The 18,581-nt window shown below is 65.6% G+C and overlaps 1 protein-coding gene and 1 long non-coding RNA gene across 7 annotated transcripts; one reads left to right on the plus strand and one right to left on the minus strand.

The window, feature by feature from the left end:
• Nucleotides 1–14,335, plus strand: PIGQ (phosphatidylinositol glycan anchor biosynthesis class Q). 6 transcript variants are annotated; one of them, XM_047712957.1, is made up of 13 exons: nt 1,425–1,563; nt 3,927–4,095; nt 4,326–4,994; nt 6,632–6,763; nt 6,903–7,023; nt 8,852–8,978; nt 9,110–9,263; nt 9,380–9,491; nt 10,145–10,225; nt 10,703–10,817; nt 12,316–12,377; nt 13,108–13,313; nt 13,345–14,335. In XM_047712957.1, the coding sequence occupies exons 3-12, from the start codon at nt 4,336–4,338 to the stop codon at nt 13,258–13,260; spliced, it is 1,716 nt and encodes a 571-aa protein (XP_047568913.1). In that variant the 5' UTR covers nt 1,425–1,563; nt 3,927–4,095; nt 4,326–4,335; the 3' UTR covers nt 13,261–13,313; nt 13,345–14,335. The 6 variants fall into 6 exon arrangements, with proteins under 6 accessions (XP_047568915.1, XP_047568911.1, XP_047568910.1 ...); XM_047712959.1 differs by lacking the exons at nt 1,425–1,563; nt 3,927–4,095 and adding an exon at nt 1–145; XM_047712954.1 differs by lacking the exon at nt 3,927–4,095 and having other exon boundaries at nt 1,248–1,563.
• Nucleotides 14,336–16,207: 1,872 nt separating this feature from the next.
• LOC125090356 (uncharacterized) lies at nt 16,208–18,571 on the minus strand. Its single transcript, XR_007124306.1, has 3 exons — nt 17,577–18,571; nt 16,773–17,499; nt 16,208–16,600 (listed from the first exon to the last, which is right to left on the minus strand). It is a non-coding gene; the product is annotated as an uncharacterized LOC125090356 (long non-coding RNA).
• Between the last annotated feature and the right edge of the window lie 10 nt (nt 18,572–18,581).

An 18,581-nucleotide genomic window follows, 5' to 3' on the forward strand; every position in this document is an offset into this window, starting at 1 on the left:
ATCAGGCAGAAGCAGGCAGGGCGGGGGTAGCTGGGCTGGGCTGGGCAGAAGCAGGGCAGGGCAGGGGAGCGGCCCATCACTGTCCCCCATCTTCAGAGGCACCCCAGGTGCCAAGCCTCTTGCAGCTTCTCTGGGCCTACCTGAGGTAAGGTAAGGTAGGCAATGCAGAAGAGGGGCAGCCCCAGAGGCACCCTGGGGTGGCACATGGCTGGTCTGGTAGCCTCCACACCCCTGGTCCACTTCTCCAGGGTGAGACCCTCTCTCAGGCTGAACCTGCGTTTTCTCCTCTGCAAACCAGGAGCAAAGGGCTCCCAGCTCATGGGTGGAGCATGCTGGGAAGGTTCCAGGTGGTGGTTAAGCCAGGAGAGCCTCCCTTTGAGGAGGGACTCCTGTTACTTCGGATCCATGGGCAAACGGGACCCCAAAGTGTGGGGACGTGAGGGTGGGACTCTGCGTTGGGGGCCCAGACAGGATCCTAGTTCCAGTGCGAGGTCTCAGTGAGAAGGGGACAATGCCTGGTCTGGCCTGTCACCAGGACATTGCCTCTGACAAGGTCCCCTGCATATGAACCAGCCCCTGTGGGTGGCGGTATCTCAGTGGTCAGCGTAAGGAGGCACGAACACTGCACGTTCAATGAGTGCTGTTTGTTGCTCCTGGTCACGGGGATATTGTTTCCTGGAGCAGGAGGGACTAGGGACCCCTCTGACGACCAAACCAGATGACTGCAGCCTCTGGGCTGACCCACGGGGATCCAGCCTTCCTAGCTCACTGGGCCCTGGGGGGACCTGGGGGCGTCCCTTTGCAGAGACTGTTGTTGGAGGTGGCCGGTCTGGAGCTGGGGAGGCAGCTCCTCTGGAACCCTACACAGGGCTTGAGGGTCCTTTCACCCTGGGAGGGTGGTGGCAAGGTGAGATCAGGGACCCTCAAAGCCAGGTCCACCAGGTCCCTCAGATGAGGAAATGGGGGATGGGGGAGGTTTGGCAGCTAAGAGAAGGTGGGGGACTGGAAGGCGGGAGTGTTGGGGACACTACAGGGGGACTGGAGGAGGTACAAGAGTGCTGCGGAGGACAAGGACACTGAGGAGGGCAAGGACACTGACGGTGCAGGACAAGGACAGTGCGGGGGAAGGGGGCGCTGGAAGAGACAAGGACACTGGGGGGCAAGGATGCTGGAGGGGACAGTGGGGGGCAAGGACAGTCCTGGTGGGGGACAGGGACGCTGGTGGGGCACAAGGACACAGGGGGTGGGGGACAGGGACACTGAGGGGCAAGGACCTGCTGGGCGGAGGGACAAGGACGCTGCGCGCACCGGGCAGACGCCTGAGACTGGAACGTTGCGTTCCCGGAACGCTCGGGCGGGGTCCGCGGGCTGCTCGGGCGCCTTTGGGGAACGGACCGTCGCGCGGCAACGCCGGGAGCCGGCGGAAATGGGGGTCGGGTCCCGCGGCGCGGCAGCGGCGGGGCTGGGGGCGGCTAGCGCCGCTGTCCGTCCCGGCCCGCCCGACGCGGTCCGCCACCCCGTCCCGACCCCGCCGCCCGAGGGCGCGGCCCTGGCGAGCAGCCGGTGAGCACTGCGGGGCGCGGGCCGGCGTCCGTGCGGGCGCCCTTGGGGCGCCGCCCCCGCCCCCCACCCCCGGTCCCGGAGCCTCCGTTTCCTCCTCCGGGCCCCGGGGTCGGGGTGTCGGGGTGCGGACCGCGGCTGGCCCGCGGCGGACCGGGAAGGGAGGTCAGCGGGGCACGAGCCCGGGGCGGGGAGTTCGCGCCCCCGGGGGCGGGGGGGAGCCGAAGCCGCGACCGCGCTCCCGGGTCCGCGGGACCAGCCGCAGGCGACTCGGGTGCGGGCGGGGTCGGGTGAGCGGGGCAGCGACCGGGGGGGGCCGCTCCGGGCGGGGGGGCCCGGTCTGCGGTGCCCGCGGGTCTGCGGTGCCCGCGGGTCTGCGGTGCCCGCGGAGCTCGGCCTCCCTGCCCAGCGCCTGGAGCCCCGGGGGCCCGGAGCGGGGCTGCCCGCCGCGGAGACCGTCTGGGAGGGCCCCGGCGCCCCTGACACACCCGGCCTTCCCAGCCTGCGCCGTGGCTTCGGATCGCGGCGCTCCACGCGGGCTGGTGCGCGAGCCCCGCCCCCTCCCCCTCCGTCCCCGGCTCGCTCCCTCCCGCGCGCCCCGCTCCTCCCGCCCCCCGCACCCCGCTATCGATCGCGCGCGCTTTCTTCTCTTCCTGGGCGTCGGGTCGGAGCCGCGTCGGAGCCGCCGTCTCTGTGATCCGGCTCTGGAGGCTGCGGCGGGGGCGAGCCGGATCGCCCCCCCGCCCCGCCGAGAGAGCGGCAGCTCCTGGGCTCCTCCGCCTCCGCAGGCACAGGACGGCCGCGGCCGCTTCTTCTCGGGGTGGACTTTGTAGATGAAGCGCTGGGCGCACAAAGAGAGGCGCGGCCAGGGCGGCCTGGCTCAGTGGGTTTTCCGAGGTGAACGCGCCGCGGCTCCGGCAGGTGCAGCCCCCCCCCCCGCGCGCACCTGCTCGCTCTCGGGCTGTTCTTCTTTCCCTGCCGTAGCCGGGGGCCGCTTGCCTCGGCTGCTGGGAAAGGGGCCCCAGGTGGGCTGAGCTGCTGTGTGTCCGGCTGGAGGGGCGGTGTGCCGCCCAGTCCCTCGGTGGTCCGCGAGCCCGGAGCCCCAGGTCCCTGGCAGCAGAATGGCCGGTCTGTCTCACCTTGCCCCTGCCGCGAGGGTTGCTTAGGAAAGTGGGCCCCGGTGACGGCCACAGCAGCTTGGCCCGGCGGCTGTGGGGCTCCCGGCTTGCCCTCTCCAGTCTCCTGGCGGGAGGGACGTTTCGGAGGCACCGCTTCAGCTGGAATCCCCAGCTGTGAGAGGCCTCCACCTCCCGGCCCCCCTTCTGGTCTCTCCGCAGGAAGGGAGAGCAGCTGGACCCCTGACCTCTTTTTTTTTTTTAAAGATTTTATTTATTTATTTGACAGACAGAGGTCACAAGCAGGCAGAGGCAGGCAGAGAGAGAGGAAGGGAAGCAGGCTCCCAGCTGAGCAGAGAGCCCGATGCGGGGCTGGATCCCAGGACCTTGAGATCATGGACCTGAGCCGAAGGCAGAGGCTCAACCCACTGAGCCACCCAGGCGCCCCAGACCAGTGACCTCTTAAGCCTGGGGCCTTTGTGTCTGTGTAAGGCCCCTCCCAGAGCCCCCCCCAACCGACAGGACATTAGTGACATGTCCCACCATCACAACGTGTGTGTCCCTGCAGGCCTGGGGAGCAGTGGGGCCTGGAGGTCTCAGGTACCATACAAGGCTTGCGTCTCTCCCTCAGGACCTGTGGGCTCCAGCTTGGGGGTTTTAGCTCAAGGTGGCTGCTGCATCCTTTGTGCCAACAAGGTGGGGACAGCCGTGTCTGAGAAAGCGTGCTCAGGTCTCGGCTGAAGGAGGGCTTGCTGCCCACCATCTAGAGGGGCTTGTCTTGGTGCTTGCTGAGGAACCTGCATGTGAACTGACCTCTGGGCGGGGCGGGGCGCAGGGTCCCACAGAAATCAGGGGCCGGTCTTGCTGCTGAGAGGCCACGTGAAAGTTGTGAGAGGTGGGGAAGGTTCACGGCCCTCAGCCTGAGAGAAGGCAGTGGGGAGCTTGTCGTCCTCCAGGGTCGCTGTGTTTAGACAGCTGCCCAGCTCCAGTGTGACGAGAGAAGTTGGGCCCCTGCTGGGAACCCAGCCCGGAAATGGCGCATGGGCACCGCCCAAGGCTGGGGGGTCCACGCGAGCCCCGAGACTCCTGCGGGGGCTCACCGGACGGGGGGGTGGGCATGGGGCGCAGGCACATCTCCCGGTATGTTCTGGGGCTCCTGCATAGCGTCCACGGTGACCAGCAGCGTGCTTGCGTCTGGTTTCCCTCAGCCCAGCAGTGATCCCCTTGGGCTTCGGTCGTTCCCCTCGCTAGCTTAGTAAGGAAATCGAGGTTCCGCAGACTTCACGTGCCCTGCTCTAATTGTTAACGAGACCGTGTGTGTCTCCCCGTGCTACACGTAACAAGCTCTCACCGGTTTCCTTGGAAACAAGAACAAAGCCCTCACGTTCAGCCCCACACCCCCTCCTGAGTGGTCCTGGGGGTCAGGCCTGTCTCCTCGCCCTGTTCTAGGGGGAAGTGTTGGCCAGCCTGGGGTGGGGGTAGGGGCCGTGGCCCCATGAGATGTGCCACTGGGGTCCCACCAGCCTCTGTGATCAAACCCAAGGCTGGGTGCTGGAGACTCCGTGAGGGCCCAACCCATGGGCCCCATGGCCCTGGGCCGTGGAGGCGGCGGGCAGTGCCCCTGGACCGAGCCTCTCCCCTCTCTTGCAGCCCGCCCGGCATGGTGCTCAAGGCCTTCTTCCCCACGTGCTGCGCCTCGGCCGACAGCGGCCTGCTGGTAGGACGGTGGGTCCCGGAGCAGAGCAGCGCCGTGGTCCTGGCCGTGCTGCACTTTCCCTTCATCCCCATCCAGGTGAAGGAGCTGCTGGCCCAGGGGCGGCAGGCCGGCCGCGTGGGGCTGGCCGTGCTGGGCGCCTGGTGCCACCGCCGCCAGGAGGCTGAGGAGCGCCTGGGACCCTTCCTGGACGGCCTGGGCGCCATCTTCTCCCACGAGCCCTGGCTGCAGCTGTGCCGGGAGCGGACCAGCGGGCTCTGGAGCTGCAAGGCCACCTGCCAGCAGGACCAGGTCATGCTCGTGTTCTACGACCAGCGTCAGGTGCTGCTGTCCCAGCTGCACCCGCCCGCCGCGCTGCCCGACCGCCAGGCTGGGGACGCCGCGGCCAGCGCCGAGGGCTTGGCTGCCGTCTTCGACACGGTGGCGCGCAGTGAGGCGCTCTTCCGGAGCGACCGCTTTGACGAGGGCCCCGTGCGGCTGAGCCACTGGCAGTCGGAGGGCGTGGAGGCGAGCATCCTCGCGGAGCTGGCAAAGCGGGCCTCGGGGCCCGTCTGCCGGCTGCTGGCCTGCCTGCTGTCACTCATCTCAGCCGCCAGCGCCTGCCGGTACGTGCCCCTGGGGCCGGGGCGGGAGGAGGCCGGCCGCTGAGCACGAGGCCCACCACTCAGGGTGCGGAGCGGTGGAGGCCCAGACGCGCCCTGCCGAGTCTCCTGCTTCCGTCTCCTGTTCCCTCCCCCGATATCCACGGGGACGTCTGGGGGGCGGTTGCTCCCCGGGCACAGCAGACTCCCTTGGCCGCCTCCGCGTTTACATGGGACCCACCGGGTAGCCATCCAGTGTGGACTCCAGGTGGCTCAGTCCCCTGCGGGGGAATGAGACCGTGAACCAGACCAACGGCTGGTGTCCGCGCGGCCCGGTGCCTGGGAGCGGTCCTCCTAAAGGCACACAGGTCCCTCCTGCTTCCCTGGCCCTGGTGGGCCCGTGTCCCCTGGAATACTGGCTGCAGCCCCGGCCCCGGGGGTAGCCCTTGAGGGCCCAGGGAACGCTGGGGCGGCACCGGCTGTTCCGGCCTCAGGGCCCCTCTCTCTGTGAGAAGCCGGCTCCCCAATGGTGCCCCTACTTAGGTCCTGCGGTTCCGGCTGTCCAGTTTGGGGACTGGCCTCGCCTGCTGACCCAGGGCTGCAGAGCACTCTGGCCTGTCTTGGCAGAGCCCCTGGGCAGCTATGTGTGGACGGTGCCTTGGGTTGAGGGCTGCAGGGAACCTGGACATGAACGGTGGGTTTGGGATCGTCACAATCCCCTGGAATGAGTTACAGGAAAGTGAGTGTCAGCCGAGGGGCAGTTTGGGGGCCGGTCCTTAGCTGTTACCACCTTCCAAGGACTCGAGAAAGGTGGCTCCGACCCTGATCGGCTCATCAGCTCGAGCCGTGGGGAGAGCACAGCGGCAGTCATGCGTGGCATGGCCGTTACTGTGCAGGAGAGAAGCCCCCTGGCCCTCTAGGGCAGCCCCGGGATGCTATTGGGCCCGGCTGCCCTGGGCTGCTCTGAGCCTTGGGGACCCTGCCGTGCCGGTGGAGGTTGGGGGCTCGGTGCAGACAGTGCAGGGCTGCCTTCCACTTGACTGGCGTTCGGGACGGCTGTGCGGACCGTGTCTCCTTCCTGGAGCTGGCTTGGAGCTGCTCGAAGGCTTCCTCCTTCCTCCCGAGCGTCTGAGCGCCTGGCCGGGTGGCAGCTCTGCACTGGGCCCGGGCCCTGCAGGGTCCTGCCTGCGGCAGCAAGGCTCTTGCAGGCACATGGAACTGGCAGCCAAGAGGCCTTCCTTACCTTTGCCTGCACACACCTCCTCTCAGTGCCGGGACGTGTGCAGAAGCGCCTTGGTGCTTCCTTCGCCTCGGGAGACACCAGTCCCATGGGGCAGCCCGGTCGGCCCGCAGACGCCGACGAGGGTCGCCCATCCAGCAGGGCAAGGCACCGGCTGGCGGGACAGTGTGTTCTCTCCTCTCCTGGGGCGAGGCCTTAGCTCGTGACTTCAGGGGCGCCTCGGGCCACTGCTTGCGTTGCCCCGTCCCCATGGTGTCCCTGTCCCGCTGAGCTCAGGAGCGTGGCCGTCGTGTTCGAGGCCTCCAGGGTCTTGAGGTGGGCCTGGGGAGGGGTACTGGCACCAGCTGAGGGGCCCCTGCTCCCTGGCAGGCAGGGGAACCGCTGCATGGCCCCAACGGCCACCTTTCTTGGCCCGTCGCAGGGTGTTCAAGCTGCGGCCGCTGTCCTTCATCTGGAGCAAGCTGTCTGTGTGTGGGCAGCTCGGGCACCGGCTGGAGCAGCTCGAGCTCGTCTTCAGCACCCAGAAGGCCGAGAAGCCCGCCCAGCTGATGAGGTGCAGGGCCTGCCTCCTTTTGTTGTGGCCAACGGCGCCTTCCCAACGCCCTCACACCGTGCTCACCCACGGCCCCCTCCGGCCAGGCCCCTCCGGCCAGGCCCCTCACCACCCACTCCCATCGGCCCCTTCCTTCCAGGAAGGCCAACGTGCTTGTCTCTGTGCTTCTCGATGTGGCCCTCGGCCTTGCGCTGCTGTCCTGGCTTCATGGGAAGGACCGCATCGGGCAGCTGGCGGAGGCCCTCGTCCCTGTGGCTGATGTGAGTTGTTTGGGTGGAGCCTGGTCCCGACCGGAGCACCTGTGTCCCAGGGGTGGGGGTAGGGTGGGGCCCTTCCTGGGGGCAGCAGAAGCCCCTCAGCTGGCCAGAGCTGCATGCCCCTTTCCCTCTGGTGGGCCAGAGGAGCAGCCCTCATCCCTGACCCCAGACAGGTCCTCAGGGCTGCACAGCCTTGGCTTACTGGGTGCCCGCCTGCCCCCACTGGGTCACGTCTTAGCTCCTGGCCTCTACCTTCCATTCCTGAAGGTGGTCATGTCTGGCGGGGGAGCCCACCCGCCTCCATCAGGCCCAGTGCCCCTGGCTCCTGGCTCTTCAGGGAACTGGCTCTGGGCTTGGCTGTCAGCACAGCAAGCTGCACAGAAACCTCCCATGGGTCCGGCGCTGTCCGTGCCATCAGGCTGCTCCCACTGCTGACTCTGCAGTCCCCACGCTGAGTGCCAGCAGCTCGCCTGCAGGGCTCTCCCCCCACCCCCCGGTGATCCTTCCCCTGGTTTCCAGGATTTCCAGCCTGTTGCTCTTCCCTGCCGGGGCCAAGCCTTTGGCTTCTCTGCCTCCCTTCCTCAGAGCCTTAAGGCCTGTCGCTTCAGTTGCGAGCTTGTCTTCCCACTTGGGCCAGTCCCTCTGGCCCCTGGGCCTCCCCCAGTGGCATCCTGGCCCCGGCATGCTCGAGGGGCCGAGGCCTGGCTGGGTGGTCTCACGCTTGCTGCCTCTGGCGCGGCCATCAGCATCCAACTGCAGATGTGCCCTGGTCCTGCTCGTGGACAGGACCCCTCACAGGCCGAGAGCCCCCATCCTTCTTGGGGAGACCTGGTCCAAGAGGAGGGAGGGCCTGGAGGCCAGGAAGGGGCTTAGCTGCTGTACTTTGCTAACCCACGTTCTGCCTTTTGGCCGGCTTTGTCTTCGATCTCTTTTTTGCAGAACTGTGCAGAGATATAAATATTTAATTTAAAAACGAAAGTCTTTTCCTGCTGCTCAGCTCCTATCCTTTAAATATTAGATAAGCTCTATTTATAGAGAATGTTCTGTTCCTCTCCTCACTGCCGAGGCCCGCACGGTGGGCAGTGGGGGACGGCAGGCGTCTGACTGTGGGGCAGGGCTGTCATGGCCACCGCCTCAGCATTGCTGACGAGGCTGGGGCCTCGGGGCCTGTGTGCTGGGACTGGCACAGTGCCCGGCCACCGGTCTTCATCCCTGTGTAGCCAGGATGCTGCTCATCTCCCCTGCTTGCTTTCGAGAGCCCCCGTGCCGTCTCTGGCCCTCCCTGGACGCTGCTCCTGACTCAGACCCCATCTGCGCTTCCCTCTACGAAGCCCTCCAGCTCTCCCCCTGCTCCATGGGCCCCTGATGGCTCGACACCCTCAGGGTCACCTGGGGTCACCCACCCAGCTCAGGCCCTCGGTGGTGCCATGCCAGGTGGTGGGATGTGGTCCTCAGCCGAGGGGCACTGGGTAGACCCATAAGCTCCCTCTATAAGATTCATGGTGAGCTGGGGTCTGTCCCACCTCTGGGCATGTGGGACCCAGCACGCCTGTGGGTCCAGTGGTGAGAGGATTGAGGTGGAGGAAAGGTGATGCCCTTCAGGGCCCTTGTGGCCTGAGGACCGGGGCAGACTGTCAGCCTCGTGGGCTCTGTCTCTTAGGCCCAGGTCCCAGAGCCTCCATGAAGAGAGGTTCCTTGGCCAGATGAGTGTAGGAGACTTTGTGTGCTCAGCACATTAGGAGACACCTGGGGTGGGGGGAGCCCAGACTCCCTGGGCTGGCTGTGCTGGGGCCCAGGCTGTGGGCTTCCTGTCCCTCCTGTGTCTCTGCAGCATGTGGCTGAGGCGCTCCGGCACCTGCTGCAGTGGCTGATGGGAGCACCCGCCGGGCTGAAGATGAACCGGGCGCTGGACCAGGTGCTGGGCCGCTTCTTCCTGTACCACCTGCACCTATGGATCAGTGAGTGCCGTCCGCACCGTTCCCTCCATCCTTGCTCTGCCGGCTGGCTGCTCACATTTCTGGAAGTGAGGGACTGGGGGGGGCCAGGACCTCCCCCCGCTGCTCCCTCAGGGCCAACCCTCTCCCTCCAGGCTATGTCCACCTCCTTTCCCCCTTCATCGAGCACATCCTGTGGCATGTGGGCCTCTCGGCCTGCCTGGGGCTGACGGTCGCCCTGTCTACCCTGTCCGACATCATTGCCTTGCTCACCTTCCACATCTACTGCTTCTATGTCTACGGGGCCAGGTGGGTGAGCGTGCCCCCGTGCGGCCGGTCCATGGCGGCTCCCAACCCTGAGTGCGCAGGTGGCCTCGTGCGGGCGCGGGGGGAGGTGCAGCCCCTGACGCGCCTGTGGCCCACAGGCTGTACTGCCTGAAGATCTGCGGCCTGTCCTCGCTCTGGCGCCTCTTCCGGGGGAAGAAGTGGAACGTTCTGCGCCAACGCGTGGACTCGTGCTCCTATGACCTTGACCAGGTGCGCGGCCGGAGGGCAGGGGAGATGGCACCGCAGCCCCAGGGAGCCTGTGGGACCCACGGGTGACTGTCCCCGTGCTCCTGTCCACCTGCTCCCTCTCCGTGAGCCCGGCCAGGACGGCTGCGCAGCTTGTGATGTGGCAGCTCGGCGGCCAGAGGGCTGAGCCTGGGGAGCGGGAGTGGTCTGCGGGGGGCCAGGTGCGCGTGGAGCCCTCACAGTGGAGGACCTTGCCCCAGGTGGGAGGCAGGCCCCAGTGTGAGGAGGGTGCTGGGCAGCTCCTGGCCCATGGGGTGTGGACGTGACCTATGCACGGGACCCGGCTCTGACTTTTCCCCTAGCGTGCGCAGACCCGGTCTGCGGGGTGGACCCCGCGTGCTGCCCTGGGAGGCACGCCCTTCCTGCCGGCGGGTCACGGCCCTCCCGCCTTTGGTGCACAGGCTGAACCCTGCTGGCGGTTCTGTCTCCCGAGTGTCTCCCGTGCCGGAGACAGCTGTCGTGCGCGGGTGTCCCTGAGTGTTTCGCGAAGCCCAGGGGTCTTGCTGGCAGACAGCCCGCTTCTGCCTGGTTGCAGGGGGGTGTGGTGGGGGCGGCTGTGGAGGTGTGGCCCGGCGTGGACTCCCGCCGGTGCTGACGCAGTGCCACCGTCCCTGCAGCTGTTCATCGGGACTCTGCTGTTCACCGTGCTGCTCTTCCTGCTGCCCACCACAGCCCTGTACTACCTGGTGTTCACCTTGGTGAGCCGAGAGGCGGCGCGGCGGGCATTGTGCGTGGCCCTGGCCAATCTGGCCCATGGCCCTCGGCCACAGTGCTTGGAGTGCCGGCCCAGCAGCCATGGACAGGCCACCCACCCCTACCCCAGATGGGGCGTGGCTGTTCCAGACTCTCTGGGCGCTGTGTGCTGGGCCCTAGAGCAGACGGGGGTCCTACCCTGGGGGGATGCCGCCCACTGCTCTGGGACACACAGCTGGGTGCACAGGGGACAGGACCCAAGGGGCCAGTGGCATGTTTCCCGGGGGTCAGCTTCCCCTGCCCGCTGCTCCCCTGCCCCCTCACAGCTGGGCCTCAGCGTTGGGGTGGGAGCTGTGCCCTCCCGGGATGAGCTCTGGGCCCTCCCCAGGGGATTGAGCCCCTGCTCCCCCTCCGCTGTGGCCCAGGACCCTCTGGGCTGCAGCGCTCCCGGGCGTGTGGCTGAGCGCCGTCTGTCGCTGCAGCTCCGGCTGCTGGTGGTGGCCATGCAGGGCCTGATCCATCTGCTTGTGGACCTCGTCAACTCCCTGCCGCTCTACTCGCTTGGCCTCCGGCTCTGCCGGCCCTACAGGCTCGCGGGTAGGTCTGTGTGTGGGGTGCGCGCAGGTGCCCCCGCGGGCCCTGCCTGGAAGCCGCGGTGTGCAGGGCACGGGGCCCGGGGGTGGGCAGAGACCGCCAGGTGTCCCCTGGGCCGGCTGCCTGCAGTGAGCTGGAGGGTCCAGAGGAGACAGAGGCAGCCCTTCCTGTCTCACCTGCTTCTGTGATGCGCGTGGACCTTTACCCCTGACACCTGTCTGCAGTGGTGTAGGTGGTACCTAAATGTGGCTCCAAGAAGTGTGCCTGTGAACTTGTGTGGGACTGGGTGTGTGGCTGGTGCCCCTCAGCCTTGGAGGGGACAGGCCAGCCCGGAGGGTGCTAGAGAGCAGCTTCGCACCCCCACCCCACACCACTGCACCGGGACAGCGCCCCCCATCACTGCCCCTGGCCGTCCCCCTCTGCAGGTGGCTGCCCCTGTTTTCATGCTGACACCAACCACTAAGTCGGCCAGATGCCCCTGAGGGAAGGTCATCCCCACTGCAGGGGGTGGGGGTGCTGACCTAACTGGTCCCAGCATTGTGAGTCAGTCCATCCCCGCTCAGGGGTTTTGAACACATCAGAGGATGCAGGGGTTCTTGGTACAGATCCCACCAGCAGCTGTTCTGCAGGCCCCGTACTGAGCAGCACGCCCAGCCCCCACGCCAGAGCTCCCGGCAGCTGCTTCCAGCCCTTGGAGAGCCAGGGGACTTGAACCTGCGGGTTCCGTGTGCTTTGGACCAAGTCTGCCTGCTGGTGCTCTTACATTGCCTTTGCAGGCCACCTCCCCTGCAGACCCCCAGATGGCCCATGCCAGGGACCCCAGCCTCTGTCCTCACTAGGAAATGCCAGGAGCGGGCAGGCAGAGAGCCCGGGACCCAGCCCCTCCCCCACCCAGCCCAAAGCCCACGGTCAGAGCAGAGTCGTTTCAGCTTCACGGCCGAGTCCACAGACGCTCCCGCCTCCTCCCGACTTTGCCTTGGGGGCTCTTCATGAATTGATAATTAGCTCCGGCTTCTCTCTTCAAGAACTTTCTGCCTCGGAAATTCCCAGGCTTGGGAGCCCCAGCTGCAGGCCAGGAGCACAGTCAACTCCGCTGACCCAGAGTTCGGCATTAGGATGCCAGCCGGGCAGCCGCGCCCCGCCGAGTACCCCGTCCATTCTGGGGGAAGAGCCCCGTCCCCCCTCGCAGAGCAGTGCAGCCTGCGTCCCCAAGGCCCAACCGACTCTTCCCCACCTCCCAGACACGCAGCTTCTGTCTCTGTGAAGTCTGTGGAGACTTTGATCCTGGCCCAGAGACAGCTCAGAGAGGCAGCGGGAAGTGGGGGAGGCGTGGGGGAGGCGAGCCCGGGGTGCGGCCTCCTGAGCACAGCTCGGACACCTGGCCTCTGTCGCCACAGCCCCGGTGTCCAGCCCTGCCTCTGCAGGCACACGGGGCGGGAGGCCTGGGAGGCTGTCCGCCGAGGGCCCCGTGTGCCTCACAGGCACCTTGCCGTCCTCGCAGCGGGCGTGAAGTTCCGAGTCCTGGAGCACGAGGCCGGCAGGCCCCTCCGCCTCCTGATGCAGGTGAGGCCCCTGCACGCCTCTTACCGGGGCCCACGGATGGACCCTCTCCCGGCCCCGGTGATGTTGCCTGTGTTCTGGGACAGCTAGGATCCAGTCCCTCCGTGCTGCCCTGGGGGAGGGCTACACGGGCGCGCCAGAGCTGACGGGTGGGGCCCCAAGGGGCACCCCCAAGACCTCTGGGCACCGTGACCCCTCCGGCCGGAACCTCCCTCAGCTGGACCCGGACAGGATCCTCTGTGTTGTGTCCAAAGCCTTCAGCCAGCCCGGGCTCTTGCCCTGAGCCCCACAGGCTCTCATTCCAGGAGGTAGAGCATAGGCTTGACCAAGGTCTCAGGACACACTCTTGCTCTGAGAAAGTCCTTCTGGGCTGTGGGAGTGCGAGGGCGGGTCCCTGGGTGACTCACTGGGGGCTGCTGGGGTTGGCTGGGGGACCACATCTCTGGGAGAGAGGAGATGCCAAGGCAGCTGGGGCCCTGCGTGTTTTCCTCGGGGTGCGGCGTGCTCTCGGGCTCTGCCGTGTGGCCCCTGGGTGGCTTGTCCTGCAGCCTGCCGGGAGGAGAGCACGCCAGAGCTTGGCCCCAGCGCTCCCTCTCCAACTGCTTAGCCTGCCCCTGGGGACCCACCGCAGACAGCCCAGGGACCCCCAGTGAGGGACCACTAGGACCAGCAAGCTGGAGCCTCAGGGATTTGGGGGGCGTAGCCCAGCTGACCACTGTCCTTGTGCTTCCAGATAAACCCCCTGCCCTACGGTCGTGTGGTGCAAGCCTACCGCCTGCCCAGCTGCGGCTGCCACCCCACGCACTCCTGGGGCTCCCTGTGCCGCAAGCTGTTCTTCGGGGAGCTCATCTACCCCTGGAGGCAGAGAGGGGACAAGCAGGACTGAGAGGCCCTGGTGGCCGGTGGCCGGCCTGCCCAGCACCACCATGCGGCCTCACTCCGCCCTCGTTCTCACCTGGTCTTGGCCGTCTCTGCCCCACGTTGTTCGAGGCTGTGTCTCCTCCTGCTCTGAGGTGGTGGATAGGGGCAGCTGGCCAGGCCATCTGGCCTGTAATCCGTCACTAGGGTGTCTGCCTCGGGACCCGCCTCCTGACCTCTTCTGATGCCACTGGCCACCCGGTACCCACCAGCCCCCCGAGGCCTGCCCAGCAGTCCCCCCACCCCCGATCACACCCAGAGCCCCCACTTCCGCCCACCATGCCCACTCCCAGTGGGGAGAGCTGGCGGGTCTCCCTGGTGCTCCCAGCAGCCCCACCCTGCCATGGGGTGGAGGGACCCCTCCCCGGACGCACTCAGCAGTTCCTGAGGCTAACCCCCAAGCATCTCCTTGCTTGGGGCTGTACTTCTGTGTCCCTGGCCGGAGCCAGCAGCCTCAGTGACCCAGGGCCCCCTGGGAAGCTGGCTGGGCAGCAGCGTGCCCAGCCTGGAGCACATGGGGTTTGCCTGATGCCCCCTGGGGAGACTGCTTTGCAGCGGAAGCTGCCCCCAGGGCCTTCAGGCCTCCCTGTGTGAAGCCAGGCCACATGGGGTGCCCGGAACTGCGTCACTGAAGACCGAGCACCCGTCCACCTTGCTGCCCCGCGCCCATGCAGGAAGAGGCCCCAAATCCTCCGTCTCCCTCACTGGCTTCCCGCAGAAGCAGGCAGCTCCTGGGTGGACGTGTCTGTGGCCTCCCACATGCAGAGGGGGCGTCCTAGCGTTCAGGCTGCGGCTGCCTGCTGGCCAGCGTGGAGTCCAGCTGTGGGCATGAGCCCCAGCATGCCCAGGGCAGGAGGCCTGCATGGCCAGATGGCGTCATACGTGTTGAGTCCTCTTGGAGCGGGAAATGTTTGTGCTGTAGCGTGCGCTCTCCGGCTGCGGGCTGCAGTGGGGAGCCCGTGGAGGCGGCCCGGCGTCTCATCTCGTGGGCCAGGTCCTAGCTCAGCCTTTCTCTGCAGTGACAATAAAGCCTCCCACCTGTTTGGAGTGCGCCCTCTGCCTTCCTGCCGCTGTGTGGGCGGTGGGTCTGAGGAGGCCCCACACCTCCGTCCTAACCTTGGTGGGGGTGTGTTGAAGCTCCTTTTCCTGGGGTCATGGGACAGCCGGCCCCGTTGTTCGTCTAGAGGCGTCTGCGGTGCCCTTTTCTTGTTTGCTGCTGAGCCGGGAGGGACTGGACACCCCGTCCCCTGGAGCGGGCCTCCCTGCAAGTCTGACCCCTTGAATGTGTCCCGGCATGCGTGGATGGAGCCAGGGCCGCTTGCCGTCAGGTTTTGGCCTTGCCCTGGTCGGGGGACAGGGCCGAGGGCAGGGGCATAGGTTCCCCTATGCCAGCTGCCCTGGCTCCGGTGACTCTGTCCCCCGAAACCTGTGGGCTCCATGAAGGGCAGAGGCACTGCCTGCCTGACTTCCCCCTTGTGCAGCTGCAGGGACCCTCGGGTGCCCACCTGTGCGCCTGACGTCCTGGCTTTGTAGGGAAGGGCTGGGGTCCAGAGAGGTCAGCCTCTGCTCAAGGGCCAGCAGCGGCCGGATGGGGAGCCGTGTAGTGTCCCTGTGGCTTCCAGTGCCTCTGGTGTGAGGCAGGGAGGGGAGGGGTCAGAGGGGATTCAAGGAGTGCAGGGACCCCGGCAGGGGACCAGAAGTCCCTGAGGAGAATGTGCCCAGGCCTGCCCCCAGGCCCCTGGAGCCTGCTGAGAGCGGCCTCCACTGCCTGTCTTTCTGGGGCTGCCTCCCCCGTCAGCAGATGTCACCCCTCCGCTTGGGGCTCTGCACAGCCCACGGGGCAGTAGTGGCTGTGTCCCAGGCCTTGCGTGGCAGCTGTCACCCTCCATGCTGGTCCGCCATTCCGTCTCCTGAGGGCAACACCAGTCACTCTTGCCACAAGAGACATTATCGGCACCTCCCAGGCCACTCTCAGCTTCCCAGGAATAACCTTCCTTGGTGGGCCCTCTTGTCCCCAGCCCAGGTCTCTGACTGCCTCTGCTATGCTGGCCTGGGCAGGGCCCTGAGGCTGGACCTCAGGTCGCCACAAGAAGTAGACGTTTCCTTTGCAGTTGGGGCCGCCACTTCTCACTCAGGTTCTCACGGCTGCTGGAAGAGAGCAGCCTCAAAAATGTCACAGGAGACGAGCTCAGAGAGGGATGGGGACTAGTCGAAGGCCACACAGCAGGCAGGTCTGAGCCCCACCACGCACTCCCCACCAGCCACCCCGCCCCCGTGTTTGAAAGGTTTCTACTTTGACACGTTTCAGACGCACGGGAGCCGCGCACGGCCCTGACCCACATTCCCCTTTGTTCTCATTTTGCCACATTTGCTTTTTTATATTTCTGCTCTATTTTTTCTCTAAACCGTTTGATCATTAGTTACCCCGAATTCTACCCCTCACATGCCCACTGCATCCCGCAAGGCTGAAGGACAGACCAAGCAGCCACGGCACGGTGCAGGGAACTGGGTTAGGGTGCATGGGGCCCCTTGCCGTGTGCCCCAGTGACCTCCACAGAGCCTCCCGCCAGGTGGCCCATCCTGGCCACAGCCTGGTGCCAGTGTCCCAGCCTGCCTGCCTTGCACAACGCGGATGTGGAAGATACAGCCAGTCACTCGATAGGCTGTGCCTCTGCGGAGCTCATCCGAGGACTCTCACCAGGAGATTCAGCACCTGTGCTCTTGCCATAAAGAGCACGTCAGTGCCACGATGTCCTTCCGAGGGCGTCACCCTGAGAGGCTTGAGGCGTCCTGCTGTCCATCCTGGTGACGTGCACCTGATCACCAGGTTCTCCCCTTTATTTTATTAAGATTTTGTTTATTTGACAGATCACAAGTAGGCAGAGAGGCAGGCAGAGAGGGGGGAAGCAGGCACCCCACCGAGCAGAGAGCTGGGTGTGGGGCTCGATCCCACGACCCTGGGACCATGACCCGAGCCGAAGGCAGACTCAACCCACTGAGCCACCAGGCGCCCCAGCCACTAACGCTTTCATGAGTAATTTATACAGAGGTATCTGGGACCATGTGCCTGTCTGCCCATCCCCACCCTCTGTGCACGGGCTGTGGCATCTACCACTGGTCCTTGCTGGGCGCACACAGGTTTCTGGCTCCCTCCGCCCCTGGTTGTTGGGACCGGGCCTTTCCCTGGCATCTGTCTTGAGCTTTGTCACAGAGCTTTTCGGGCCAAGTTCTGTTTGCTCCAAGGGGTAAAGCCTGGACCCTTCTTGGAGAGCAGGGCTTGGGGTCCAGCGTAGAGGGCAGTGGCTATCCTGGGGGGAGAGCAGAGACCACTTCAGACCACTTCCTTTGTTCCCCGCTCCCTGCCTGGACAGGAGCCAGGTCTGTAGGCCTAGCCCCCGTCCTTTCCCAGAGCCAACAGGTGTGGCGGATTCTTGACTAGACACTCCCTCAGTCTCCTGGGCAGGGGGCACCCAGAATTACCCTTGACGACCTGCTATGTGGGCACCTCAGCAGGGCTGACCCAGGGCTTGCCGGCAGAGGGTGCTCTGTGTTGCTTCATTGTTAGCCTGAGGTCCCTCAGAGGCGGGGAGGCTGTCCTGTCCCTTCCTCAGTCCCCAGGGCCGGGCCGGGCCGGGCACTTACTGAGTCCCGGAATGGCTTTGCAGAAGCACACACATCAATGTGGGAGGCCATCTCCTCTGCCCACAAGGCCTCCTGGAGCCCAGGGAGGGGCACCCCTCCGGCCATCCCCCATCCCACCGACTGGGGCCTGCAGCCCCAGACCCTGTGGGTTCCTGCAGTACTTCTCCGGTCTGAGCAGGGAGGGGAGAGGTCAGGGGGGATTCGAGCAGTGCATGGACCCCGCAGAGGACCAGAAGCCCCTGAGGAGAGTGCGCCCACGCCTGTCCCCAGGATCACACCCCTGCACAGCCCCCAACCTACAAAGCAGGGCTGGTCGCACCCTCTTCACAGGCTGTGTTGGGAAAGGCTCAGTCAGAAAACACACGTGCTGAGCCCGACTCCTCTCTTTGTCCTGGATGATGGGAGAGCAGGCAGCGGGGCCTAAGGCTGTTGGAGTCCCTTCAGGGGAAGCCCTGAGAGGAGTGAAGAAGATGTGTCTCATTTAAGTTCTCTGGAAAGGGGATGATAACTTCTCACCCGTCACCCCCTGCAGGCAGCCTCAGAAACCAAGAAGGAAATTACTCACCTCACAGTGCTTCTGATCCCTGGACCAGGGTCCGGGTCCTTCAGAGCAGGGAGCAAGCAATGCTGGGGCAGAGCCACAGTGATCTCCGTGGGAGAGGTCCAGCCCCATCACCGCAAGGGCCTTCCCTGACCTAACAGGTTGAGGTGCAGGGGTGGGCGGGTGGAAGCGAAGCACGGCCTGTCAGTACCCGGTCCCTGGCCCCTCTGGGGGTTTGGCCCCCTGCCTCCCAACAGGACCCTGACCGACGGCTGTTTCTGTAACATTGTGTGTTGTGGGTGGCTGTGCCCTCTCTGTAAACGCTGGAGGTTGTGTCTGCTGTGACTCAGCATCTGGGGAATGATGATTCCCCAGGAGGACGCGGCCTGAGCAAAGGTACAAGCAGGAATATCAGGGCCTCTCTGTGGATTATGCGTGAGCCAAGTGGCCCTGCCCATCCCTGGCCAGCCTCTGCCCTCCCACGTCCCGGCTCCATGCTTCCCTGGAGGACCAGGAGGACACGAGGAGAGCCCCTCTCTGAAGGCAGGTAAGCGAGGCCCAGGTGCTGCTCACCTAGCCGAGGAACCAACTCATCGGGAAGCTCCCCAGGCACCTGGCTGAAATGAACTGGCCCCGTGCATGTGGGCAGCTTCCCAGCAGAGGCTGTTTGCAGCTTGGGGGGTGGGGTCCCTCAGTGTGGTGCCTCTCGTGCTGGGGTCTGCTCTCTGAAAGCCACCTGCTGCTGGAGCCGTGGCCCAGGTTCGGTGACCCCTTGCGAAGAAAGTTCTTGCAACCTAACTTGTTCCTTACCTGCTGGGAAGACATGCCGGCTGGGCTGTCCTCAGTGCTGCACACTGGGTCTGGTGGTTGTGACACGCTGCCTCCACACAGGCCTGCTCTGTAGGGAGTCCTGCCTCTCTGTGGCCTCTTTGCCCACATAGCACTGGCACCTGGCCTGGTAAGGGCTATGCAGGGCTCAGGTTGGACACCTAATTCTTTTCACTTGTTTTTAACAGCTTTATTTTTATTTTTAAAAAGATTTAATTAATTTTTTATTTATTTGACACAGAGAGAGAGCACAAGCAAGGGTGGCAGAGGGAGAGGAA

This window comes from Lutra lutra, chromosome 18, assembly GCF_902655055.1.
Source record: "Lutra lutra chromosome 18, mLutLut1.2, whole genome shotgun sequence".
In the NCBI taxonomy this organism is placed as follows: domain Eukaryota; kingdom Metazoa; phylum Chordata; class Mammalia; order Carnivora; family Mustelidae; genus Lutra; species Lutra lutra.